This window comes from Colletotrichum spaethianum, assembly GCF_022836535.1.
Source record: "Colletotrichum spaethianum MAFF 239500 DNA, contig11, whole genome shotgun sequence".
NCBI classification, from domain to species: Eukaryota; Fungi; Ascomycota; class Sordariomycetes; order Glomerellales; family Glomerellaceae; genus Colletotrichum; species Colletotrichum spaethianum.
The window spans coordinates 1,189,656-1,216,378 of record NW_026054781.1 but is presented as its reverse complement, the minus strand read 5'-3'; the positions used below and the strand labels follow the sequence as shown (position 1 = coordinate 1,216,378).

At 55.9% G+C, this 26,723-nt stretch overlaps 10 protein-coding genes across 10 annotated transcripts; 7 read left to right on the top strand and 3 right to left on the bottom strand.

Annotated features, from left to right (window-relative positions):
- Positions 1-1,995: 1,995 nt before the first annotated feature.
- ColSpa_05282 (uncharacterized protein) lies at positions 1,996-2,253 on the bottom strand (the record flags this gene model as incomplete). The annotated part of the gene is made up of 1 exon (XM_049271494.1): positions 1,996-2,253. The coding sequence occupies one exon, from the start codon at positions 2,251-2,253 to the stop codon at positions 1,996-1,998; it is 258 nt and encodes an 85-aa protein (XP_049127451.1).
- Positions 2,254-3,057: 804 nt separating this feature from the next.
- On the top strand, positions 3,058-4,409 carry ColSpa_05281 (guanine nucleotide-binding protein alpha-2 subunit; the record flags this gene model as incomplete). The annotated part of the gene is made up of 5 exons (XM_049271493.1): positions 3,058-3,175; positions 3,245-3,357; positions 3,539-3,696; positions 3,753-4,011; positions 4,065-4,409. 5 exons carry the CDS (start codon positions 3,058-3,060, stop codon positions 4,407-4,409), a joined length of 993 nt encoding a protein of 330 aa, XP_049127450.1.
- A 2,122-nt stretch (positions 4,410-6,531) lies between these two features.
- Positions 6,532-7,449, top strand: ColSpa_05280 (hydrolase; the record flags this gene model as incomplete). Its single annotated transcript, XM_049271492.1, has 1 exon — positions 6,532-7,449. The coding sequence occupies one exon, from the start codon at positions 6,532-6,534 to the stop codon at positions 7,447-7,449; it is 918 nt and encodes a 305-aa protein (XP_049127449.1).
- A 2,672-nt stretch (positions 7,450-10,121) lies between these two features.
- Positions 10,122-12,679, top strand: ColSpa_05279 (glucan 1,3-beta-glucosidase; the record flags this gene model as incomplete). Its single annotated transcript, XM_049271491.1, has 4 exons — positions 10,122-10,407; positions 10,482-10,894; positions 10,956-11,655; positions 11,730-12,679. The coding sequence occupies 4 exons, from the start codon at positions 10,122-10,124 to the stop codon at positions 12,677-12,679; spliced, it is 2,349 nt and encodes a 782-aa protein (XP_049127448.1).
- Positions 12,680-14,272: 1,593 nt separating this feature from the next.
- ColSpa_05278 (fatty acid-binding protein) lies at positions 14,273-14,781 on the top strand (the record flags this gene model as incomplete). The annotated part of the gene is made up of 3 exons (XM_049271490.1): positions 14,273-14,288; positions 14,358-14,558; positions 14,618-14,781. The coding sequence occupies 3 exons, from the start codon at positions 14,273-14,275 to the stop codon at positions 14,779-14,781; spliced, it is 381 nt and encodes a 126-aa protein (XP_049127447.1).
- A 1,715-nt stretch (positions 14,782-16,496) lies between these two features.
- On the top strand, positions 16,497-20,003 carry ColSpa_05277 (nucleoporin NUP152; the record flags this gene model as incomplete). The annotated part of the gene is made up of 1 exon (XM_049271489.1): positions 16,497-20,003. The coding sequence occupies one exon, from the start codon at positions 16,497-16,499 to the stop codon at positions 20,001-20,003; it is 3,507 nt and encodes a 1,168-aa protein (XP_049127446.1).
- A 629-nt stretch (positions 20,004-20,632) lies between these two features.
- ColSpa_05276 (protein PGR) lies at positions 20,633-21,924 on the bottom strand (the record flags this gene model as incomplete). The annotated part of the gene is made up of 3 exons (XM_049271488.1): positions 20,633-21,537; positions 21,599-21,680; positions 21,739-21,924. 3 exons carry the CDS (start codon positions 21,922-21,924, stop codon positions 20,633-20,635), a joined length of 1,173 nt encoding a protein of 390 aa, XP_049127445.1.
- Positions 21,925-22,593: 669 nt separating this feature from the next.
- Positions 22,594-23,478, top strand: ColSpa_05275 (uncharacterized protein; the record flags this gene model as incomplete). The annotated part of the gene is made up of 1 exon (XM_049271487.1): positions 22,594-23,478. The coding sequence occupies one exon, from the start codon at positions 22,594-22,596 to the stop codon at positions 23,476-23,478; it is 885 nt and encodes a 294-aa protein (XP_049127444.1).
- Positions 23,479-24,085: 607 nt separating this feature from the next.
- ColSpa_05274 (mitochondrial substrate carrier family protein L) lies at positions 24,086-25,063 on the top strand (the record flags this gene model as incomplete). Its single annotated transcript, XM_049271486.1, has 2 exons — positions 24,086-24,179; positions 24,240-25,063. 2 exons carry the CDS (start codon positions 24,086-24,088, stop codon positions 25,061-25,063), a joined length of 918 nt encoding a protein of 305 aa, XP_049127443.1.
- Positions 25,064-25,307: 244 nt separating this feature from the next.
- Positions 25,308-25,868, bottom strand: ColSpa_05273 (60S ribosomal protein L22; the record flags this gene model as incomplete). Its single annotated transcript, XM_049271485.1, has 3 exons — positions 25,308-25,434; positions 25,504-25,748; positions 25,854-25,868. The coding sequence occupies 3 exons, from the start codon at positions 25,866-25,868 to the stop codon at positions 25,308-25,310; spliced, it is 387 nt and encodes a 128-aa protein (XP_049127442.1).
- Positions 25,869-26,723: the final 855 nt, after the last annotated feature.

Below are 26,723 nucleotides of genomic sequence, written 5' to 3'. Positions count from 1 at the left end.
CAGAATGGAGACAACAAAATGAAGGCTCGATGAGGGGCCAATGGTTGATGCATTGACGTTGCACGCAGAGCCCATATGATCGAGTCGTGAACGGGTCACCCGCGGGCCTGCCATGCATCACGCAGAACTTTCGGGGGTTTGAGTTCAAAACATATCGTGGTGAACTTGTCAAGTGGTGTACAGCGTAGGTCGAGAGGTGCGTGAATAAGACGGACGACAGCAACAACGTTTGGCAGATTGGAGGGATGAAGTTGAATGAATCAAGACAGCCATGTGTCATTGTTCTCCAGTGGTTGCTCCATGTGTCGGAATATGGTCTGCATCTATTGGTCTGTCCCTGATTTGTTTGCCATGTGCCGATAGATTCCCCTGCAGTCATGAGGCGTGGCAGTTCGCAGCTTGCAACCTGTACCTCTGGGACACTCAGCCCCAGCCAGCATCGTGCATCCGCCAGCTGTCACGAAGGACGAATGGAGGCTTCCTGCAAAGGCGGGCTCAACCCGGCGCTTGAGGGGGGTTGTCTCGTCGTTGATGCCTCGAGGAGGGAGGTGTTGGGAGGAGACATGAGGTCGTGCACATACATGCAGTGCCTTGGAGGTGCGGCGTTGGATGGCGGTCATGGTGTCCGAACTCCTCGATATGTGTCGTCTGTACCCGCACGCAGTACATACACAATCAGAGAGAAGGTCGCATCGTAGAGGCCCATTGGACGAAAGGGGGACTGCCCGAGTGTTGCAATGGACCGGTGGACTGGGAGACTGACTTAGTGGCGGGTGAAATGTCTGAGATGACGATGGAATGTTATCTTTGTTTCCTAGGAACGATCGGCCTACGCTACTATGTATCCGTAACACTACTGTACATTCCAGTGCCGTGAGGCATGACAGGCAGAGGAGAGGAGTTTTTGGTGGAAGGTGGTTGAGGTGTGGTGCGATGCTCCGGGACTGTAGGTAGTGTACATTGGGTAGAGCGAGGCAACGAAGGTAAGGTGGGAGGGACGGGGAACTCGAGGTGGCTTGCTCTAGGTCTAATGCAAGTGCAAGGAAGCTGCGGAACGACTTGCGAGTAGGTGCGTACCCCAGGTACCTGCCAAGTCCCTCAAGATGCATTTCTGCCACATCTGCGGGCAGGGGTCACGCGACGAATCGGACCACAATACCGGCCAGGTACGTCACGGCAGTGCCCCCACTTCCGTTCTGCTTCAATGCTTTCCTCTTGCGGGCCCGGCAAGTTCTAGAGCTCGGTACGTGCTCGATTGTGTGTGCGTGGTGTGTGTGTGTGTGTGTGTGTGTGTGTGTGTTGAGCACTGAGCAGGTCCTGCCATCATCCTGGCCCAGAGGTTCCAGACGTTCCTCTGGTTTCGTTCCTGTTCCTGTGCCTGACCTTCTTTATGTAGAATGAGATTGGGGAAAGTCGACTAGAGGTAGTCAGTCCGGACGAGTGCGGTGCAATCACTGACTGACACTCCTGCTGCTGCTCCTAGTTCCGATTAACCAAGCTACAGTGAGGTCACTACCTACGTAGCTGAGCTGGGCATCTCATTGTGCCGTCGGCGTTGTCATCGATGTCGTCGATGTCGACGTCGCGCCTCCGTGTTCGCAGTGCAAGTACCGTTGTCTCCTTCGATGACCGGCTCACCCCATGCTGCCTATACTTCTGTGCCCAACGCACGGCAAGTCATACCAACTCTGTTTTGTTGGTCCCTTGTCCATGCCATCACAGGGAGCCAAGCATTTGGGTATGCGCAAGACCGCAGCGTCTGTAGCGATCTCAGTACGTGAGAGAGAGAAAAAAAAAAAAGAAGAAGAAAAAAAGAGAAACGAAGACCAGGCCAAGGTACCTGGTCGCCTTGTCGACCCCCGTCCGGATGCTCGAGGCATGTAAACTAGGTAGGGGACTAGGTATGGGTTGTATGTACAGACAGACTTTAGTGGATACCCCAATCCAGTACGTACCCCCACCCTCGTCGATGCACCTTGCAGTGAGGTGCTTCCTTTAGTGCATAATTTGTCCATGCTTCCTCTCCTGCTTCTTGGGCTTCTGCTCTCTGCTTCTTTCGATCCCCACCGCGCCTCTCCTCCTCCCCTTTTGTCGAGCCTTCTTCATCATCCTCTTGATCCAATTCCTAAGCGGCTGCAGCCTCCATCCTCTTCTTTTCGCCGTCTCTCTTCTCTCGTCTCTCGTCTCGCCTCTGACCTCGTCCTCCGACTCATTCCTCATCTCTTCGTCGTTGCCGCCTGTTCCTTTCTCCATTATTCCGCGCTAGCACGTTAGTCTTTTCCCCTGACACGCCATTGGCCTCGCTGGGCAGCCAAAACGCAGAGATCCGAAGGATTAACATTAGCAACCCGCAGCCCACCGGGCGTCCACTACGAACGCCCCCGAGACTTTTAGTGCCCTTTTTCTTCCCTCTCTCTTTCTTGGGCTGTCTCTCCCGCCTCTCGCTCCTTTCGACCGCGTCCGCAGCAAAGGTACCAACCGAGTAACGCGCCAGCCATCAGTGTGGGACTCTTCTCAAACCGACAAAAGCTTCCTCCACCCACCACTCCATTCCTCGACCCTCAAAAGGTAGACAGGCATTCTTCCACCACGCCTAATTGTCCGCCTTTACCTCTCCTCCACATCCTTAAGGTTGATACTGCACTGCGACCCGAGTCGACCTATCCTGTCCGTCTTCCTCTTGGCCCGGCCATCCTTGGGTTTCCCGTCTGATCTTTCTGACATTCAAATCAACGCCCTCGGACCATTGCGAGACCACGCACTTCCTCCCCGACTGGACGCGAATTCCCCAAACCCTCGTCGCCCGGACTAGTCGGCTCGCATTTCTTCTTCTAGCTCGCTTTCGTCTTGGGCTTTTATTATCCTTCCTTTTTCTCCTTCCTTTTTCTTTCTCTCCACCACCTCCACTGGTCCGCCGCCGTTCGCGTCTATCACCCACTCTTCGTCCAGCGAGGGGCCGCATTCCTTTTTTTGCTTTTCTCCTCCATCTCTTGAACGCCAACCCAGCCGACTTTCTGGTTCCGCCATTGCCGATCGACCACAGCTAAAACCAACAACATGTGTTTCGGGGCTCGAAAACAGGACGACGGCAGCGCCGCTCGTTCGCGGGATCTCGACCGTCTGATCCGCCAGGATGAAAAGAGACTATCAAAAGAGGTCAAGCTTTTGCTGCTGGGTATGCTGACGCGCCTATCTACCTCGTGAAGCTTTCTGGCCCGTTCGCTGACTCGTACTTCTTCGACAGGTGCTGGAGAGTCTGGAAAGTCTACCGTGCTGAAGCAGATGAAATTGATCTACGCCCAAGGTTTCAGCAAGAATGAAAAGCTCGAATGGAAGCCTGTCGTCTTCAATAATATTGTCCAATCCTTCCGCTTGATCCAAGATGCCATGACCGAGATGGGTATCGAGTTTACCAACCCCGAAAACGAGGCAAGCAACCCCCCACTAGGCTAATCGCGTATGACAATCATGCGAGAGTCCGCAACTGGTGCATGCCATTAATCAAACGGCTGGGCTAACACATACTGTCTCTTCGCAGAAGCACATGGCGCACATCTTGGTGGAACACGAGATCATCGCCCAAGACCCCCTCCCGCGCGATTATCTGCAACCTATAAAGGAGCTCTGGGTCGATGGAGGTGTCAAGCAAGCTATTGCCAAGGGCAATGAGTTTGCTCTCCACGACAATCTGGCATAGTAAGCGCCCCGACTCATATGTACACAATGCAACAAGTGGTTGCTAACTCGCCTAGCTTTTGCGACGATTTGGACCGAATCTGGGACCAGAACTATGTACCGACAGACCAGGATTTGTTGCGTTCGAGGTTGCGAACGACTGGTATTACCGAGACGGTCTTCGACCTGGGCCAACTGACGTACCGCATGTTCGACGTTGGTGGTCAGCGCTCCGAACGGAAGAAGTGGATTCACTGCTTCGAAAACGTCAACTGTTTGCTTTTCCTCGTCGCGATTAGCGGCTACGACCAGTGTTTGGTCGAAGACAAGGATGGCGTATGTGTACTTGTGTTGTATTTCCCCGTGCCGAACTGACTGGACCTTGACAGAACCAAATGAACGAAGCACTCATGCTGTGGGAGTCGATCGCCAACTCTCACTGGTTTACGAAGTCTGCGCTTATCCTCTTCCTCAACAAGATGGACTTATTCAAGGAAAAACTACCCAACAACCCCATCACATCACACGGCTTCACTGATTACCATGGTCCCGCCGACGATTGGAAATCTGCCAGCAAATACTTTTTGGACAAGTTCCGCGCATTGAACCGAAATACCGAGAAGGAAATCTACGGGCATTTTACGAATGCGACGGACACGAACCTGCTTAAGATCACCATGGGCTCAGTCCAGGATATGATCATCCAACGCAACCTGAAGCAGCTGATACTATAAGGCAGAGCCAACGACGATCGGGTCACCAGGTGGCCCTAGACCAACCTTACCTTCATTTGGCATGCTTCAAACATGCCAACTCTAATCGATACCCGCGGCCCTCTCCGGCCTCAATCCTTACCCCGCCTCAGCTCCGCGCGGCGGCGCCATTCACGACCTTCAGCATTCTACTCGTAAGATTGCGAACGTGTGCGTCAACACCAACCTTCTTGTCACAAGCAATGAGTCAGCCTCGACAAGGCTCTCAAAACCGACATGGATGTATATTATCCGCTTCCTTTGTGTCTAATTTCTCGTTATCTATTGTCCATATGCGGCGTTGGTCTCGACAGAGTTTTTGCAAAAAAGGCGGCTGGAACACTTCAGTCATTTTTTGCATATTATTCGCCATCATGCGACGGCCCCTTGGCACTGTGCATTCAATGCCAATAGAAGAGCAGGGCACAGCGATTGGCCCTTGCTTAGAGCTTCATGGCAAAAGTGAGGCTTATGGTGAGAAGGTGGGGTGGAGGTTGCGACGGGTGCTTCAAATAGGACGAAACGAAAGCATAGGAGAGGCCGAGCTGAATTGGTTTTGCGTGCGATGGATTGATACCTAATCAACTGTTTCAAGCTTTGTCGCTCACGTTTTGGGTCAAGAAAAGATGTGTGTGGACGACGCTGCGAGGGCAAGAGGGGCGTGCAACGGCTGGGAAGCAAACATCTCATCTTTATTCCAAAGGAGAAGAAACAACACTGGACAAAACATGTTAAAATCATCCAAAGAGCGGAATACCCAGATGGGATAGTTTGCCTCAAAACAACGAATCCCGTCGCTTCTCCTATGCGCGTGTGGGAGGTGTGCATTGACAACACCATGCCATTAAAAGTTTGCCGTACTCATGGCAACTCCGCGACCCGGAAAGATGCGCCTGTGATCAACAAGAGAACCATGATTTCTCAACCGCGGACTTGTCCAGACTTGCCCCTCCCGGACGGATACGGCCTCGATGGTGGGCTGTCATTGTTTCGGCAAAGCTTCTCGCTAGCCATAGCCAGGTAAGCTCACAACGAACGTTTCAGGCCGCGGACAGCGAACGGACGAACATGGAAAACGTGTACGAGGCCTACGAAAACAAAAGGGACGGTTGCCGATGAGGCGAAGGTAATGCAAAAGAGACGGACGGCCCGGTTTGTCATGGCATGAAGCCCGTTTGGCGGGGACATTTTTGGAGGGTTGATGCGTGTAGGATCTCTCAATCATGCCTGGTTACCTGGGCTGTTGGTGGTGTAAGCGGAAGTGGGAGCACGAATGGGGTCGGTGGGGTGTGTTAGATCGGATCTATGGCCGCCGTACTAGGTTCCGCATTCCCAGGACACGGGTGCGGAGCTGTTGCTGAGACCGTCCAGACGACATTGTAAGGCTTCGCGAGCAGCCAAAGTAGAAAACACTGTTTCCTACATGTCCAGTTGCGATATTCGCCCGGCGGTATCGATGCCCGACATTGGGTGTCTTCTAGGTCCGTCGCTTCGAGCACTCCAGAGAATCATTCCAAGGTTCGTTACCAAGTGAAGACTGCAAGGTTGACATCTAGATGAACGTGATTGAACTGTGAGTAAATATGGAAAAGTTGAAAAGTGAATGAACAAAAGGCCAAAGACTGCGTGCAGAGTGCGAGGTGCGAAGCATACTTATCGGCGATGAACACACAAGCGCCGGCGCTCGGGACGGGACGCATTGGCCGATCGGACCCGGTCCGCTCAGCTCAATTTCCCGATGAAGTGTATCGGACAATTCGGCGTCCTTTGAACTAATTCGCACGGTGCATCTGCCACGATTACACGCATGGACATACAGTGTGATACATCCCACTAGTGGCCGAACTCCGACAGGGATGAGCTCCGATTGCAATGCCGCCGTGCGGCAAAGCTACCCCGCCGTTATCGCCCTCCCACCCCACCACGCTCCTCACAAACCTCCAATCCCCCACCATCCCCCCATTCCCGACCTCCAACGTCACCCGGTCCGCCGCGCCGTCCAACAACCACTCCTTGAGCAATGCGCCTCGCCCTACGGACCCTTCGCACCCTTACGTCCTCCATCCTCAAACCTTCCGCGCACCGCCTCGTGCCCTTTCGCAAAATGGCCACCTCCGCCGCCGCGACCGCCTCCGCCTCCCCGGTGCTCAAGAAGCCCGTCAAGCTGGCCTGCATCCAGCTCGCCTCGGGCGCCGACAAGACGGCCAACCTCGCCAACGCGCGCGCCAAGGTCCTCGAGGCCGCGCGGGACGGCGCCAAGATTGTCGTGCTCCCAGAGTGCTTCAACTCGCCGTACGGATGCGACTACTTCCCCAAGTACGCCGAGACGCTGCTGCCCTCGCCGCCGACGCGCGAGCAGTCGCCCAGCTTCCACGCGCTGGCGGCCATGGCGTCCGAGAGCGGCGCGTACCTCGTCGGTGGGTCGATCCCTGAGCTGGACGGCAAGACGGGCAAGTTCTACAACACGAGCCTGGTGTTCTCGCCACAGGGCGAGCTGCTGGCGACGCACCGCAAGGTGCACCTCTTCGACATTGACATCCCGGGCAAGATCACGTTCAGGGAGTCCGAGGTCCTCAGCCCCGGCAACTCGGTGACGGTCGTCGACCTCCCCGAGTACGGCCGCATCTCGGTCGCCATCTGCTACGACATCCGCTTCCCGGAGCTCGCCATGATCGCCGCGCGCAAGGGCTGCTTCGCGCTCGTGTACCCGGGCGCCTTCAACCTGACGACAGGGCCGATGCACTGGCGGCTGCTAGGCCAGGGCCGCGCCGTGGACAACCAGATCTACGTCGCCATGTGCAGCCCCGCGCGGGACGTGAACGCGTCGTACCACGCGTACGGCCACAGCCTCATCATCGACCCGATGGCGAACGTGCTGGTGGAGGCGGAGGAGAAGGAGGGGATCGTGGCGTGGGAGCTTGACGGCGAGAAGATTTTGGAGGCGAGGAGGAACATCCCGATCAACACGCAGAGGAGGTTCGATGTCTATCCCGACGTGAGCCAGGCCAAGGTCGAGGCGTAGGGATTGAGTGGTTGGTTGTTGGGGGAAGTATACCCCTTAACGCATACATAGAAGGGGGGGGGGGGTTGCATGTATATCAATGTGCCACGCATGGGAGGCCTGAGCGGCATCCTTTCTGTTGGAAGTTATTTTCGTGCAACTTCGTTACAACATTTCTTGTTCCTCGGGCCAGTGTAAGTGCCGCGTTTTTGGTTTAGATCCATGTTGGAGGCTTGTGGATGTCGCTCATCGACTTTTTGTTTTGTGTTGTCACACTTTTGGCAGGGACACAGCGGCCAAGACAAGTAGCCTGTAATGGCATGTGGATTTGATTGGCATTTTCAACTGCCGGCCCGAGACCTGTTCACTAGTTCCAGATGGCCAGTGTACCGCCAAATGGAGCCAGGAGTCAAGGTGCTCTCTCGCCAAGAATGACATCACTGTGGCATATAGCAAACAGCCCAGGTTGCAAAAGACAACACCAAAGATGTAGCGTCCGTATTATACTTCCCGGGCCTTCAAGACAGGGTCATTTGGCATCGTTACCCAGCTAGCCTCCCGTCTACATCTACGTGCTGTGGATCGACAGCCAGGACTGTCTTTGACCGGCCAAATATTGACGGACACAGCCTTTGTTACTTCACAGCCAGTTTTCCTATTAGAGCTTACCATAAAGGAACGTCGTTGCTGACACCGACGGCGAAATACTCGGCGAGAGACACTGCGACGGAGGCGAGCAAGGATAAAAACGCCATGAAGCCACTCGAACATGCGACTCGCATCTCATGCCTAGGCTCACAGATGCCTGTCAATGCAGGATTCTGTAATGAACTTGTGCAGAACATACCATTACACGCCAAGAAAGTAACAACTTAGTGTCTTCCAATAGGCAACCTGATGCGAGTGATCCTTTTCGCTTGATAAGCAGGCTTGGCATTTGCCGTACGTCTCAGAGAGGTCGAATGAGAGAAGAGCACCCGTTAACTTCAGCCAGTGCGACGTCCCCTCCATAGTGGGCTGCTCATGATCTTCCAGCTTCCCAATGCATAATTGTTGCTTTCGAATTCATAGACGAAGCTACGAGTTCCAATCGGGACACCGCAAGGCAGACGCAGATGCGGGTATTGAACCTACAACGGAGGGTAGAACATGTGCGCAAGATAAACGTCACTTGATGATGCATGTAACGGCGCCGCGGTGGGTACTCATGTATCCAATACATACTTACATACACCACCTGTTTAGGAAGTTTCTGCGAATATAACATCTCTATCGAGAAGTCATATCCAACTGCAAGCGAAGCCAGCAGCAGGCTAGGTTTTGGGTATTATAGAGAGAATGAATTGAGTTGTGAAGGAACTATTTGCCTGGTATCGTGCTCTGGCGCTACCGTGGTTCGCAGCATACTCAACACTTCGATTGGTTGTTCCACCTCAACGGCGGAGTTCGTCTTGCCACGCTGCTAACCAGGTTTGATCTCACAGTATTGCCCAATCTCACAGGTGGCTTCTGGGTACACTCGCCCTAGTGTTTCAAAGCATCCAGATAGGGGAGCAAGACTGCACAACCGGTGAAGTCCGAGAACCACCGTCACGTACTGGCAACCGAGGGCCATCTGAGCGACTGAAGACAGATGCGACGCGCTGGATGCGATTGGACGTCTTCTCCGTTTGAGCATGAGGATTCTCCTGACGTAGATATCTCGATAAATTTTAAGAACCGCATCTGGAAGAACCTGCAACTCCCACGGCTCTATCATATACAGCTAGAGATCAACAGCACCGTCGTCGTACATTAACGAGCAGACCATTGCCATTGGTCTAAGACACTCAGGATCAATATTGCAACCTCACACTAGCCAAGCACCTGAGCTAGTATCTGCTCAAGAGTACGTGGCGGTATCAACACCAGCTGAGTTCCGCCGCACCGCCTATTCCGACATCACAAGACACCATCGCCAAAGCCTGCCGCTCTCATCCGCACACGCGCACGGCAGCTGACGATAACCCGAGAAACTCGCTCACATGGGTACCTGCATTCCTGGCTCCTTAAAATAGCCATTATCGACTTTTTCCTGTGCTTGTCCGACTGGGTGAGGTGGTCCCCCATTACCAAGATTTCAGCTCGTGGCCCTCGACTGCATGATGATCCCCGCAACTCTGCACACCCCCCTGTCGCCCCGAAATCTCGGTGCCTAGAGAGCATGCTTAGAACAAGCAAGTACCCGCAGGCGATAGCCGTGTGTTCTGCGTCAAAACCCCACCCCAAGTTGGCTATTAGGTAGGCCCCGTCAGGGGGCACAATCCAGAACGCCATGTGCAATTTTACAAATCTCACATAAGCCCGAAACACGCTGTCAATGAACGCATCCCGTCTGCTGCGGAGCTCGCTGGGCCCCGGCTTCTAGACCTTGGATCCCTGCATGCAATTGCGGAATCGAGCGGCTTGGGCGATTATTCAGACACGCGCATTAAGCCATCCAGGGGGGAGTCATTTTAATTTTTTTCCTCCCAAGATCAACTAGCCTATTCACTAGCTGACCTGGAACAATATACGGTGAACGTCTGACGACGATGAGCAGGCAGCAAGCCTCATGCCGTCCATACATATAAATACTGTGCCATGACGTCCTCGAGGTTGTAGGAAGGGGGCTCTTTAGCTCACCTGCCCGCAGAAAGAGGACAAAGGCCACGATGAAGCTGCTTCCCCTCCTCGCCGTCCTCGGCATCGGGGCCGTCGCCCACCCCCACTCCCACGACGCTCGGGACGCAGACGCGAGCATTCTCGAGTCCCGACAGACGTGCTCCGGCCCCGTCGAGAGCAGCCCGTCGACCTGGTGGCGTGCCGCCATTGGCCACAACGGCACCACGCCGACGAGCACTGACTCGACGTTCCAGTACTACCGCACGGCGGTGCAGTACGGCGCCGACAACACCGGCGTCCAGGACTCGTCCGATGCCTTCAACTTTGCCATTGAAGGTATGTTTGCCCAAGACTAACAAGATTTCTCGGAGCCGAGCGTGAGGGACATCAGCCGACTGACTCTATCCCAGCATGGAGCCGCACAGGAAACACCGTGACGACCCGCCCGGCCTACGTCTACATCCCGCCGGGCCGGTACCGCATCAAGAAGCCGATCCAGATGCTCGTGACGACCTACCTCGTCGGCGACGCCCTCAACCCCCCCGTGCTCATCGCCGACCCGGCGCTCGGCACCCAGCCCGTCATCAACGGCTACGACTCGCACCAGGGCGACGGGTCGGCGACCAAGAACTTTTACATGGCGGTGCGCAACGTCGTCGTCGACACCACCGAGATCGGCACGAGCGTGCAGGCCGTGGGCATCGACTGGAGCGTCTCGCAGGGGTGCTCTCTGTCCAACGTCAAGGTCCGCATGCCCAACTACTCGAGCCATATCGGTATCACGATGGCCGCGGGTGGTTCTGGAATCCTCATCAGTGACAGTGTCAGTGCCTCTTGAACTCTCGGGGGGGTTGGATGAGCGAGATGAGCTGACGAGCAACTAGCAATTCGAGGGCGGCGCCATCGGCATCAAGGTCAACGGCCAGCAGTACCAGTTCAAGAACCTCTCCTTCAACGGCTGCAACGTCGGCATCTCGGTGGACAGCGTCTACGTCGCCGTGGTGCAGGGCGCGACCTTTGCCAACTGCAACTTCGGCATCGATATGGGCCGCAGCACGGCGGGCGTCGTCTCACTCGTGGACTCGAGCGTCAGCGCCTGCAACGCCGGTGTCAACAACCTGGTGACGGGGTATGGCCAGAATTCGCTCGTCATTGACAACTTCCAGGTCAGTGGCGCGACGGCGGTCAAGTCGGCGAGCGATGGGTCGACCCTCAGGTCCGACTCGGTCCCGGCGGGCCAGACGTGGGTCATGGGATACGTCAACTCCAACAACCTGCAGCGCGGAACGACGTACCCCATCGAGCGGCCTGCTGCGCTGCTGTCCGGGGGCAGGTACTTTACTGCGCCGCTGCCTCAATATGAGAAGTATGCTCTGGATCAGTTCGTCAGCTTGAAGGGCGATCCGCAATACCCTGTCTACGGAGACAACAGCCACGACGATGGCCCGAATATCAACGCGATCCTGCAGAAGTACAAGGGCTGCAAGATCATCTTTGTGCCCCAGGGCATCTACCTTACCAAGGAGACGATCTACGTGCCTCCTGGAACGAGGCTGATCGGCGAGACCCTCAGCATCTTCAACGGTATGTCCCCTAGGCCCAGAAACATCCGCCTCTCTCCCCCCCCCCCCCCCCAAAAAAAAAGCTAACCTTGGCAGGCCTCGGATCGCTATGGTGGAACCCCGACGACCCTCAGCCCATCCTCAAAATCGGCAACCCCGGCGAGACGGGCGTCGCCCAGATCACGGACATCACAGTCGAGGTCGCCGACGTCCAGCAGGGCGCGACTCTAGTGCAGATCAACATGGCGGGATCCAAGCCCGGCGACGTCGGCATCTGGAGCAGCGTCTTTCGTGTCGGCGGCACCAAGCACTCGCTCACCAACACCAACTGTGGCGGCGCGGATCCGGGCGCTTGCAAGGCCGCCTTCGCGCTGATGCACGTCACTTCGACTGCCTCTGCCTACCTGGAGAATGTCTGGGGTTGGGTGGCTGACCACTCGCTCGATGGCGGCGCCGCACAGAACATCGCCGTCGGCCGGGGCGCCCTCATTGAGAGCACCAAGCCCACGTGGCTGGTGGGAACCAGCTTTGAGCATTGTGTCTTGTATCAGTACAACCTCCACAACGCGCAAAACGTCTACATCTCCTTGCAACAAACAGAGAGCGCGTACTGGCAAGGTGAGGGGACTCCGCAAAGAGCCCCAAGCCCCTGGAGCGTCAAGCCGGCCTATGGCGACCCGGACTTTAGCAACTGTGCGGCTCAAGGGCAGGGCAACAACGACCGTTGTTTCCGGTCCTGGGGCCACTACATGACGGGCAGCTCCAAGGTCGTGATCCACGGGTCGGCGCTGTGGGTCTTCTTCAACAAGATGAACGACAACCTTTGGCAGAACGCGCAGTGCGAGAACACGGGAGGCAACTGCATGACCAACCAGGCCTTCGCTGACGGCGCCAAGTCGACGTACTGGTTCGGCCTGAGCACGAAGAGCACCACGGCTCTCTTGTACGACAAGACGGGCGGGGTGGTATGGGAGGTGTTTGCGAGCGATAACACGGGGTCGTGGGGCGGTGTCGTTGCCGCGTATTTGAGAGATTCGGGCGCTTAAAGGGCTGTGCGAGCGGCTGGTTGTGCGCCGTCCAAAGGGACCTGCAGGTGAGGAGAGATGCTCGTTCCGAACTTCAGACAGGGGTTGCATGTCCTGGTACGAATAGACGAGCGGTAGGCTGTTTCGAAGCAGCGATGTAGCATATCGTTAGTTAGGGCCCAAATCTGTAGTCGGACGAACTGTCAAAACGAAACGTTGATCCATTCGTGTCAGGGATTCTTTGACTGCTTCCAGCCGAGGTCCCTCTGCCCCTGATCTTGAGTCCTTTGTTGCAAGGCGATGCCGCATTCGGACTCGTTCTCGTCAGTGCTGCCCAATTCGGTCGAAGGGTTTTCTAGCATTGGTCGGCTACTCCAACTCTTTAGACTTCCCTCGGCTGCTGTCAATGAGCCATGAGATGATTGTCGGGATCTGGAGCATTTGGTTATCATCGATGAGGAGCAGCGACCATGTTTATGGCGTGTGGTCGTGAGGACCGAGAAGGCATAAAATCAAGAACCGAATGAGGAATGCGATTCGTCCACGTGCCGGATTGTCTGAAGCTTGTTTGTATGCGACAAATGGACTGCAGAATCGGGATTGTCTTGTTTTGCCCGTCGCGTTGGTTCGGACCTTCTATCAACATTCTCCACCTTTTTGCCTCGTGTCTTCCATTAGTGCCTCGGTCTTCGCGAAACAATGTTGAAAGAGCATGGCTGAGGTGAAAGAAAGGTCTAGAGCCATATCCAGTGGCTTGAAAGGCGCTCGTGGGGGGCCAGGCCGGATCCAAGAGATTGAATGAGATCGGCATCCATTGGGAGTTGGGATCCATGGATTAGCGTCAGTTGCCGGTGCCGGGACTAGTCGAGAAACGAAGCACGCTGTGGCGTCATTGACTCGCAGGTTAGAAGCGGAAAGTGAAGCAAAATAAGGTAGAGGGCCATGGCTGTCCGGCTTGCCCACACCGCCTGCGATTCGCGATGCTTAATAGGGAATGCAAGACCCAGAATCCAAATGTCAATGACAATGTTAGGCCAAATGTCAGTGGTGGATGGCAAGAGGCTTGGTCCGCGCTAGGTGCGCCGCGTCTCTCCCGTTCTTGGCTCCAGTTGTGCTCGGATTCGGCTGGGGCCGCCAACCAAGTCTCCGCTTGCCTGCGACTGAGGTGCCGAGCGCGATTCTCCAGCGGACGCATCGAGCGCATTCCAGTGTGGTACAGTCCCGTCGGTATGTACCATGGCTGAGGTGAACTGGGGTCGGGGTCGGGGTCGCAGTCTGCAGCACCACCTGAGTGTCTTTGGGGTGTGGGGTCCCACGTCTTTCCGCTCTGGGGCGCGCGCGGGCGCACATGACGCTGCGCTAAATCGCCGAGGTTCACATGCGACAACTGAGCGTCATCCAGCTTTCCAGGTACCTCTTCTTTCGCTTTGTTCCTCCGTCCGACAAGGGCCCCGACCTCCGACGCACGGCTTACCGTTGACAACCCTTTCAGTATTTAAACTAACCGGCCAGCCCCCGCGTTTCGGTAATCTTTCGCGATCTCCTGTACCCAAACATCAGTATTCCATCATCTCCAACAAGCCTACCAAACACTTCCCTAAACAGACAGTCATCATGGGTCTCGCCAACGGTAAGCACTTGACGCCCGGCCGCCTCGGTTTCTTCGTCGCTCGATGCTGATTGGGTCCTTTTGCTGCAGACAAGTTCCCCTCCTCGGTCGCTTTCGATGCCATCAACGATGCGCTTGGCTCCAGCGAGCCCGACCGCAAGGACGCCATCAAGCAGGGCAACGCCATCTTTGCCTTCACCCTGAAGAACTCGGCCGGCGAGACCGACAGCTGGCACATTGATCTCAAGGAGAAGGGCCAGGTCGCCAAGGGCACTGGCCAGAAGCCCACCGGTATGTATTCGGCGCGAGACAAGCAGCTGTTGAACATTGGCCTGACGTCTTCATCCTAGTCACTCTGTCTCTGTCCGACGCCGACTTTGGCAACCTCGTCCAGGGCAAGGCCAACGCCCAGAAGCTCTTCATGTCCGGCAAGCTCAAGATCAAGGGCGACGTCATGAAGGCTACCCGCATGGAGCCCATCCTGAAGAAGGCCCAGTCCAAGGCCAAGTTGTAAATGCGTCGCGGCGGACATTGCGTTGTCGGTAATACCCTGTACCATAACCTACCAGTTGGATCAGCCATAGGTTGCTGGACCCGGATGCGCGCCAAACGTAGCGTTGCCGTAGGAAATGAGAATATGAACATTTATTTAGCATGTTAAACCCGTTGAACAATTGTCCCAGGAAGTTGTGTTGCGTTGGCTTGATTCACGATGCACTTGTGGTCGATGGCCTGGATATTGCGCCTTGTGCAAAAGCATGTGACAGCCCAAAAAGTATCCGCCGGCAACAACTTTTGCGGCCTGCGAAGCGCTCCATAATATGCGAAAAGTTGACAATGACCGCGTAAACTGGAAACCGGTACAATTAATCCGCGGCGGATGTTCGACGCGCTTGCTGATGGACACGTGCTTCCGTCGCTTTGACCGCTTTCAACGGTGCTGGAACTGAGATGATGGGATTCCCGACCATTGCCGGCCCGAGCGAAAAGACCAAGTACCTAGTGGTCGGGGAGCCGGCGCCGCTGAATACACTCCACGTGTGTTTTTCGGCCGTCAAGAGCCGGTTCCAGCCAGACGTGTTGCAGCGCATCGCACGAGACCACCGAGCCGGCAGTCGGGGCTTTCAATGACCACTCGACACCCCAATAAGTACATGGCTTTAGACATGGACAAGGAGGGGCGCCATTCAACCAGCCCCGACGAATGTACAGGGGCAACCTGAGGTGAGGCACATGTTGGAGGAATGCTTGAACGAGACTGCAACTAGGACGGAGTTCCCCTAGTTTCAGTCGCGTAGGCGCATCGGCCATACAAGTTTTTTGGTGCAGATGCAGAGGGGTCAGGAGTGCAGCCAGCTTTGGAGGAGGGTGTTGCACTGCATCCATCCGAAGGGAACTGAGTGAGGCTGACTCAGCAGACGGGAGTACTTAGGTAGTAGAAGCCCGGATCAGTAGACGCTCCGATCTCCAGATGCTGCTCGACGACAGAGCAATGAAAATAAGAAGGAAGCCAGTACGTGTCTTCCAGCACCCTGGCTGTTGGTTGAGCTGTCCGGAGCTGTGCTTTTTGGCCGGACAGCGTGACGCGAAACCTGACTTGAGAGTGACGAGGGACCGGACACAGCTCGAGGGAGGATGGGAAGCGCCGAAAGCCAACCCAGCCAGCCAACCATCCAGCCAGACCTGTCGCGTCGCACTTCAGCATGCGTTGCCGCCAACTCGTGTTGAAGGCGGTCACGGTTGCCTGAGGTTGGGTGACGGCAGAAAAGTGGACCCATCCCTCCCAGTCTTGACGCTGGATCGTCGAGGTGTGCTCGCCCCTGCTTTTTTTTTCCAACAGCTGGCCCCGTCACCCGTCGCCCGGACGTGCCACACCAAAAAAACATCCTGCACCAAAATCTTCGTGTGGTCCTCCGGCCAAACCACCAACAAGGCGTCTTTGATGCGCCATCCAGCATCAGCTTTCCTGATCGCTGCGCTATTGCCTTCTGTTACTGTCGACGCTTCATTGTTTTCCGAGTTTTCTCATCCACTCACATCCACCCTTTAGTGGTCGCTTCCTGCTGCAGCGCCTGCTTTCCTTCTACCCCATCCCCGGTCGCTTTGTCTGCGAATCCTGCGTGAATCGAGACGCGACTCTCCTTCCGAGACCGAGTCGAACGACACCCACCCCATCTCCGCCGACTAATTAGAACCCTAAAATCGCATCTTTCTTTCTCGCTCGTCATCATGGATCACCGAAACAGCACCCCGCGCCCGCGCCCGTCGCTCAAATTCGCGAACCGGAGCTACCAAGCTTCGCCTCTGAACCCCAACAAGCGACTGGGCACTCCCCAGACTGCCCCGTCCCAGAGAGTTCTGAATCGCGACCCGGTTCCCTCGAGCAACCTCAACACGAGCACCATTTCCACCGCTCACAACCTCTTCCGGTCCTCCTCCATCAGCGCGAGCCCGGCCGTTACCCCCTTCGCGCCGAGTCTGCCTGCAAGCACCGCCAAGAAGGTTTTCGCGCCTGGCGCGACCCCGGCTTCGCAAAAGGTTTACCGAGAGACGATCGCTCAGGCGACCCCGCGAGGCTTGTCTACCAAATCGACGTCGGCCGACCTTTTCCAGATGCGCATCCCCTCCCCGCCTCCCGAACTCTCTGGCGAAGCACTTGCTCGAGACATCCCTCCCGAGCTCGAAGCCAGGGGTACCGTCTACGCAGACCAGTACCTCGGCCACCTTGTCCCCCCTGAGTACGATGACTTGCAGCGCCGCCAGCTCTTTTGCGTCCTGGATCTCCGCCGCCTCAAATATGCTGCCAACGAGATCTTCACCAAGAAGGACTGGAAGCTCAACATCATGAACTTTGCAAAGGAGTTCGAAAAGAGTCGGAGCTTGATCATGCTCAGGTACGGGCTCTACGAGTTCAAGAACGTCAAGCCTTCAGAGGAGGTGTTGAAGAAGTGGAGAACCGCTCACAACCTGCCCGAGCCTGAGGAAGATGCTGCGGACGCCAGCCCTTCGAGGCAGACTACCCGTTCTAAGCGCAAGGCTGAGGACCAATTAACCCCCAAGGACGCGGCACTTTCGAATGCCTCTCCTAACAAAAACAACAAGAGACGTGCTGTGGACAGAGAGGAGGAGCAAGAGCCGGCCACCCCAGCTGCGACGAAGAACAAGAGAAGGGCAACAGTGGCCGATGAGTCGGACGAGAACCCGCCGAGCAAGTTGCAGAAGTCGACTTCGACGCCCTCCGCGACCAAGAGCATGTTCGAAAGGGTTGCCAACAACCAGGGACCCGCATCGACCCCCAAGGCGGCCCCCAAGGCTGCAGAGGCGAAGCCTAACCCCTTTGCCGGCGCGTCCAAGGCTGCTGCCAACAACCTTTCTCGCTCCGTGCTCGAAGCTAACATCAAGCCTGCCCAACCATCCAACATTTTTGGTTATCTTTCCGATGCCAGCTCTGCGAAGAACAGCGGTGTGGAGGCTGATGGTGAGAGTGAAACCGACTCTGACGATGAGGCCGACACGCAGGAAGCCGGGCAGCAGAGCTACGAGCCCAGTGTTGCCGCTAGCGGTGGCGCCGAAACACCTTTGGCCCAGCCGGCTTCGAACCCCTTCGGTACTAAGAAGCCTCTTTTCTCCAGCGGCGCCGCGACTGGTCCCTCTAGCACCTCGTCCGATGCCAGAGAAGGCACGCCTGGCAAGAGCCTTTTCGACCGTGTTAGCAAGGGCAACAACGGTCAACCCCTCCGTACGGACTCGGCCGAGCCGACGCCGTTTGCTTCGAGCAAGGATGCCGCGCCGGCTCCTGTTAACGCGACCTGGAACCCTAACTCTCCGATCAAGTTCAATGCCAATGCTTCGGCCAGCAATGGCCTCTTTGGCGCTTCTACAAATGGATCCAGCTCCATCTTCGGTGCTAAGCCTGCTGCTCCTGCCTCCAGTCTGTTTGGAGCTCCTAAGCAGGACGAGAAGACCAAGCCCGAGAAGCGCTCTCGATCCGAGGACGACACGGGAGCAGAGTCTGATAAGGAGAACAGCTCGCAGCCTCCTGCCAAGTCGCCCTTTGGTGGGTTTTCCTCTGGATTCCAGTCGAAGCCATCGGGGGAGCCCAAGAAGGACGATGCACCTTCAAGGCCGGTAGCTGCACCCACTTTCGCGTTCGGTGCTTCCGCTCCCAAAGCGGAAGAGCCCAAGGCCCAGGCCCCGGCTTCGAACCTCTTCGGTGCCCAGGACAAGCCTGCGGGCTCGGTAATGCAGTCTTCGACTCTCTTCGGTGGCAAGCCTCAGGAGGCACCTGCCGCCGAACCCGCCAAGCCCCTATTCGGAGCGAGCACTTCGACCGCCTCGACTCCTTTCCAGTCGAACCCCCTCTTTGGCAACAATGCGCCGGCATCGGGTACCTCCAACCTGTTTGGTGCTAAGCCCACCGAGCCTTCCAAGGCACCTGAGGCCGCTCCGGCCCCCGCGGCCCCCATCTTCAGCTTCGGCGCCAGCAAGCAAGCAGAGACCGCCCCAGCCGCCAACTCTCTCTTTGGTGGTAGCCCCATGAAGCATGATGGACCGCCAGCTAAGAAGCAATTCAATGCCCCGTCTTCTGCGCCTTCCGCGCCGTCAGGCGGCATGTTCAACTTTGGAGGAAACCAGAGCGCGCCCCCATCCAACCCGTTTGGAGGCGCTGCACCTGCGCCCCAAACTAACGGAGGTTCCAGTGGTCCTCCAAGCTTTGGCTCTGGCGGTGGTGGATCTTTCACGTTCAGTGCTGGTGGTGGTGGTCAGACTTTCAACAACCCCTTCGCATCCAACAACGGAGGTGCGTCCGATTCCGCTCCGGCTCCCTCGTCTGGGGGCATGTTCAACTTTGGTGGCTCCTCTACGCCTTCCAACGGCTCTTCGCCATTCCAGTTCGGCGGTGGTTCGTCCTCGGCTGCGCCGTCGAGCAGCACCCCCTTCCAATTTGGAGGTGGTGCTCCTGCTCAGCCTGCGGCTCCCGCAGCGTCTACTCCCACCTTTGCCTTCGGTGCCTCGAACGGATCCGCCAATTCCTCTGCGCCTGCTTCTCAAAAACCCCTGTTCGGAGCATCGACTTCGGCGCCTACGAGCAACCTATTTGGTTCCAAGCCCGCTCAGCCTGCGTCTGGCATGTTCGGCAACCTGCAGCCTCCGGCGGGTGCCTCGACCACTGGAACGAACTCGCCTTTCAACTTTGGCGGCGCCTCCAGCCTAGCCACTACCCCTGCCAACGGAACTCCCGAGCCGGCTGCGGAAGCTGAGAAGGCTGGTGGCAGCGGTGATGGTGACGATGCCGAGGGCAAGCCTCACGAGCAGCTCAAGCTCACCGAGGGCGGCCCCGGAGAGGAGGATGAGGTGGTTGTACATGACGTACGGGCTAAGATCCTCAAGTTCATCCCTGCCGGATCCGAGGAGGACAAGGATAGTGGCGACGACCAGCCCAAGAACAAGAGCCCGTGGTCCACCAAGGGTGTTGGTCCGTTCCGTCTGCTGAAGCACAAGAACACCGGCGCTGTCCGCATGCTCTTGCGCGCGGAGCCCCGCGGCCACGTCGTGCTAAACCGATCAGTCCTGCCTGCTGAAACCTACAAGGCGGACAAGAAATACGTCAAGCTCACCACCTCGAACGAGGCTGGCAACGGACTCGAAACATGGATGGTACAGGTCAAGACCGAGGAGCTGGCCAAGACGCTGGCCAGTGCCCTGGAGTCTCACAAGTCGGCCAACGCCCAATGAAAGATGACCGAAACGTCATGAGCATGAAAGATTATGGGATAATGGACCAAGCTTTGTTCTTTGGGCGAGTTGATTCCTCACCGTCTCTGACTGTCTGTTTTTATGGTCCGATTTTATACTAGATGGAGGAAGAGAAACAAGAGCGAGTTCGCGTAGCGAGAAAAAGAAAGGTAAGGCATAGCATTGCTCTTTTGGCTTGGCGTTGGGAAGTCTGTTTTTAACTTCATTTTTTTTTTCTATTCTTCTGCCCTGCCGTTCCTTTTGCCGTTTTGGCAAGTTTCGTGCTATGGCTCAGGGATGGGAGATGTGCATAGCCGAGTTGTGCAATCTTCGTTGTGGAGGGTTTCGACAGTTGACAGGTGGTGGGTATCACCCAGAAAAAGGGGAGCAGTTGTAGAAGAATATGTATGTGGGAGGAGGACAGGCACTTGTAGTACACTATCAAAAGAATCTTGTACCCTGACTTTTGAATTGTCCCGGTTTGAGTGATGTGTGGTGTGCTGCGGCAACGACTGCTTGGGCGGAGTGCTGTCGGCGTCGAAGCAGTACTTGGGACAGGCGGAAATACCTCCCAAATTCCCTATTCAAGCTACATAGAGATCAGGAGAGGAGAAGCATGTATTACTAGTTTAAACGTCAAGGATACTCTCTATCGGCACACCCCAAAACCAGCTGGCGACACCCATGGCCCCCATGCTCATGGTGAAAGCCATTAAAAAGTTTACGTCGTTGTTGTCCAACAGGTCCCAGCCCGTCTCCACGACCCGCGAGGGCTTCGCATCACCCATGGTCGGCTTGCGGTGCTTGTCCTCGGGGTCGTACCTCTTCTTCGAATCGCTGGTCTCGGGGGTTTCCACGCCCTCAACCTCTTGCATCTGCTCAACGGCGCGCTTGCCCTCCCCATGGAGCGCCGCAGCCTTGATGACTGCGCGCTTCTGGTTCTTGTCGGCGTGGTCGGCCCTGTCGCCCGAGATCAGGACCTTGGTTCCGCCCTCGCCCTCGACGATCTTGCCGGTCCGCACGTCCCTGACGGAACGCTGGAAGACGGCGCCGAGCACACTGTCCAGGAGACTCCCAAAGACGCCCCAAAGCGTCATTCCCAACATAAATGTGGATCGCTGCTGGGTCGTCCACGCCGAGATGCCGCCGCCGACTTTACCGACGCTGTCGTCTCCGCAGAGGGGAAGGAAGACCATGGAGGCCGTGACGACGATCATGGAGCCCAACGCGCCAGCGGCAATGCCGAGGGGAGTGACGCCGCCGTTTGTGCCGCGCGGGACCTTGCGCAAGGTAGGGGACGTAATCAAGCGTGGCTCTCCTTTGGCCAAGATGCCTAGCTCTGAGCTGAACGTGTCGGCAGCAACCGCGGCATAGTTCGCAATGATCCCAACAACGAGGAGATCGCCGCCCCAAGAGTAGCATAGTGTGCCAGAAGGGTTCGGGGTTGTTGAGTCGAAGATTGCGGCCTTTCGCTTGTTGAGCTGGTAGGCGTGGAGGAGTGAAAGGCACGACGCCATCAGCGAATTGGCGAAGACTGGATTTCAATCGTCAGAGAGAACGCAAGAAAATCAATCATGGGCGACAACAGAACTTACCCTGAACGTGGGTGCGCGCTCCTTCACCTCCTGGCGTGCCTCGGGCAGCCATCGTCATCTGGGCTTTGACATCGTGCTTGACCTAAGGAAAAAGTTAGGATCCGCCATTTCCCCTCAACATGGATAGGCCTCCGTCATACCTTCGTGGCCCTCGTTCCAGCAAGAAAGAATACGCAGAGCAGCGCGAAGGGCAGGTTCCATGGGTGGTAGGCATGGGCGATAGCTGTGATAACGGCGGCGACGATGCCCGCGGGGGTGAGGGATTGATGCGACCAGGCTCTGTAGACGAGTGCCAGTGTCGCCGGGACGGCGTAGATTGCTTTCATTGTGTTGAATCGTCTGTGAGGAGTTGTTGTATCTCGAGCTTTCGGTCTGGGGGCCGCCTCAAAGTTGTAGAACGATTCAATCAAACGTCCCAAGGCTGTCAGGTGGGATGAGCAGGTGTTCTAGAGATTGTGTACTCCACGTGACGTCAGCGCCGGGAGCTAGGCAAGGGGAGAGAGCTTCGGACCCCTACCCGCCTAAATGTCACGTTTCGCGAGGGGACCCTGCTCATCATCATTGATGCATATCTTGGTTTATCTCTCTTAGAAGCATATATAAATGATTGGCGAAATCCGATCAGATCCGTTGACATTGTTCCATGCCCAAGCCACTACCACAAGGTGGGCAGTGAGGCCAATTCGCAGACCCTCTAACCATCCCGTCATCATGTCCATATTCGGGGTCAATGTTCCATTTCTGTACTAAAACTGCTAGTGCAGTCATTTCGGTACTTGACAATATGTCTAATGCCTCTGGGACTAAAATTTTGGGTTGGCCTCGCTATCCTGCCGTAATGCGCCGCTGGAACGATATACAACCTCACACCCTCTCTCCCAGCTACCTCTAGCTGCTTGCTCTATTCACTCAAAACTCATTCACCTGACAATATGTAGTCAGAGATACTTCTCATTGTTCTCTTGAGCATCTCGAGCCCCGTCAATTCGATCTTAATGGCACAGATAACCCCGACCCCCGAGGGCAGGCCCAACGAGCCAACTCGACCATCAGACCCCCAGGAGCAATCGCGCTTCTTTAAGCTCCCTTGGGAGCTTCGCATGGACATCTACGACAGCGCATACCCTCGCATACGTTTGCCGCAACTCACATATATAGATGTCAACGGCAGGGCCTCTTGCAACGAGGTCGGAGATTCTTCCTCGGCGGAAGGCCGCCTTTGTCGGGTAGTTTGCAACGGAATATTTGAAGACAACGGCGCTGAGATCAGAGAAAGGCGCGCAGCGGTACACCATGCGGCGATTTCCATGGGATCAGACCCTAAGCGGAATCAACACAAGCAACACTACCCCCGCCCTCACGACGAGCTCGTCTACCCACTACCTCTTCTGCTCGCGTGTCGCCGCATGTACGAAGACGTTGCGCCTCATTGCGATCAATCCTTTGCGTTCCAAGATTTTCTAGCTTTGGAGACCTTCTTCGACAAGGTGGCAGGCAGAGAACTGGCCAACGGTCTTGCTGAACGGCTGAACAAAGTCTCCCTCGACGTCAAGTTCAGCAATAACGATGCCTTCAAGCCTTCATCCAGGAAGAAGATTCTCCTTCATTGGGCGGCGGCATGCAAGACCCTTGCCACGTGGAAGAGCATGAGAACCTTCCGATTGCGAGTAGAGATCCCTTTGTCGCAGCAAAAAGCGATGCCCGGAAACATTCACGTTCCCTTTATCAGGGAGCTTGGCCAGGTTGCGGATCACGCTGCTGACATCGAGGTAAAGATGATGCTCACCTCACGGGCTCATCCAAGGTCCGCGGCAGTCAGGATATATAAGTTGGGGGGCATCGGAGTACCATTCGCGGGATTATGGCTTCGAGGTGCCTGACTGGAGAACGCAACAGATCAAAGGAGACGGGTTAGATAAAGATCTTGGGGTGCTGTAGAAGTAGTCAAAAGGACGTAAGAAAAATGAGCATTGCAATATGAAAAGACCCTGAGCGTCGTGACATGAGGTCCGTAGCACGGCAAGTGCCGTGTTGGGTACAAGATTCGCCATAGACTCAAAATAAGAGCTTGAGATCGGGGTTTGTTCACCGAGCGGCGCGAAGAATGATGCAGACAACGAGTTCCTGCAGGAGGGAACCCGATGTAAGGGTGCATCCAAACAGCTATGCTCAACCAATCAGAGCGGGTCCCGAAGTGATTACAAGATCCCCGCCGTCCCCGGAATCGGCTCCTTTTTGCTTAGCGAGAATCAGGGAGCTTCATGATTCATGAAGACCAGGCACACCATATCTTCACCCCGGCTCACTTGCGATGGATTTCGCGTAAGGCCCAACCATTGTTGATAGAAAGGGGTTTTTCTCTTCTTGCATCAGACCCCGCGAGATTTTCCGGTGGTCCGTCTCGAAGTGACCATACTTTGAGAATCGAAATCGGATCCGATGTCCGCTGCCAGCGATCTCACGGTGGTTCCTCCTCACTCGGACACCATGGCTGCGGAAGTGAGGGAAGAGCCTAAGGCGGTGGTCAAGAACTACAAGGGCTTCGTCGCCGGAGTGTTCTCCGGGATAGCCAAGCTCACAGGTCTGTCGAATATCCCCCATTGTCTGATGTCGAAAGCTCTCAGTCACTAACTCTGCGAAGTCGGCCACCCCTTCGACACAATTAAAGTGCGTCTCCAGACAACGGACGCTTCGCGCTTCAGCGGACCCCTCCAATGCGTCACGCAGACGTTGCGGAATGAGGGCGTGCCGGGCCTGTACAAGGGCGCGACGCCCCCGCTGGTGGGCTGGATGTTCATGGACTCGGTGATGCTGGGCTCCTTGACCGTGTACCGTCGGCTCGTAGCCGAGCGTCTCTTCCGCGTCGGCACCGTGGAAAACCTGCCGTCATACGGCCATGGCCTCGCGGGCGTCATGGCCGGCAGCACCGTCAGCTTCATCGCGGCGCCCGTCGAGCACATCAAAGCGCGCCTGCAGATCCAGTACGCCGCCAACAAGGCCGAGCGGCTGTACAGCGGACCCGTCGACTGCCTGCGCAAGATCTACGCGCACCATGGCCTGAAGGGCGTGTACCACGGGCTGAGCGCGACGCTGCTGTTCAGGGGCTTCTTTTTCTGTTGGTGGGGCAGCTACGACGTGTTTTCAAAGTATTTCAAGGAGAACACGAAGCTCAGCGCGCCAGCGGTGAATTTCTGGGCCGGCGGGTTGAGCGCGCAGGTCTTCTGGTTGACGAGTTACCCCTCTGATGTGATCAAGCAGCGCATCATGACGGATCCCCTTGGCGGCGGGCTCAACGACGGTGTTCAAAGATTCCCCAGATGGAGGGACGCAGCGGCTGCAGTGTACAGGGAAGCGGGATGGAAGGGTTACTGGCGCGGGTTTCTGCCGTGCTTCTTAAGGGCGTTCCCAGCTAACGCCATGGCACTGGTGGCATTCGAGGGCGTCATGAGGGCATTGCCTGAGTAGCGCGGAGCATTGTAGACATTTCGGCGTCGGAACGAACCAGGAACGACATATATATCATAGACTGTTTAAAGGATACCCAACATCACCTCTCACTTGCATCACGAAATCATAGGAAAATGTATGGCAGATCAACAAGCACACGATGGTGCTAACTTTTGGTATTCCCCATGGTAATTCCCATTAACCTTGCCAAAATTCAAGTGCCATGCCGACCCAAGTAACCTGACCCATGCATAGAAACCGTTTACTCGTCATCATCCTCAGCCTCGTCGTTGACGACGTTGAAGAACTTGAGCTCGTAGACACCCTTGGAGGTGGAGACGACACGGAGCCAGTCACGGAGCTGCTGCTTCTTGAGGAACTTCTTGGTCCTGCGGTTGAAGATATGTCAGCGGTCTTGCTTGAAACGTAGGGTTGGCGAACGTCGCGGGACAACGTACAGGTACTTGAGGTAGCGGCCGGAGAGCTCGTTGTGGGCGATGATCTCAATCTTGCCCTCACCCTGCTGGGAGATCTGGACCTGGTCGCCGAGGTTGCCAACGCGACCCTCAACCTTGATCTTGTCCTGGAGGAACTTCTCGAAGGCAGCGACGTCGAAGATCTTGTCGGAAGCGGGCTGGGAAGCGTTGATGATGAACTTCTTGGTGACCTTCTGGTTCTTGCCCTTGCCGGTGCGCTTGATCGCCTATTGAAAATATTGACTTAGCCTACTGTTTCACGCCGCTGCCGCGAACTCTTTCGAGCCATGGGCTGGGCCAACAGCAAAGCGTTTGTCTCATGTTGTACGTACTGCTTGAGGAGCCATTTTGGACGGTTGTGCGGAACGCAAAGAGGTTTGATCCTGCGTCTGGTTGTTGTGGTTGTGGTGAGGGAAGGGGGAGAATTGTCTGATTGAGATCGGTTGAGCCTGGTCTTCACGAACTTTTCCTGCGCTCGAGTGGATTTTCTGTGTGGGTTAGAAAAACGAATGGCCGAAAAATTAGGGCAACGGATTATTTGTTTGGCCGAAATCATCGACCTGCACTGGAGATGGCCCGAGCTTCAGGCCTCCCAGTCCGAAATGTACGAAGTGGGGCATGCTCTCTGAATGTATCGGCCGGGATAACCCTGAAAAGACGATTTGCAGTCGCAGCAGGCCATGAATCAACAATTGTCTCTGTTTTAGTCTACTGACGACTGATCAATAGGGGACTTCAGTATCGTGCTAGTGGACGCCTTTTTCTGCCTGAAATACGCAGCTTCTCTGTGATAACCCCCACGGAAGAGAGCCCATGCACGAGTGAATCACCGGATCAAACCCACGGAACTCTAGCTAGCTGTTCTCATTGGTTGGACTTCCGCTGCAGCTTCATCCTCCCTGGTCATGAGGTTCAGCGCGGCGGACCACTCAAGTATCATAAACGATCGGTTCTCAGTCCATGCCCGAGGATTCGTCAAAATGAGTTCTTCCACTTATGTCATCTTGTAGTTCGGGCTGCAAGTTTCATATTGTTCACCTCGGGGCGTGTCTGAGTGGATTGAACCCCAGATTCGCGATGATCTGCGACTTCAGATCGCCTCTCGTATCGGAACTGAACTGATCCTTGTACGCATCCAGGTCCCTTTCTGCCTGAACATGTTTTCTTGATGACGCCTGGTCCTAAATATACCCAGTCCTGGA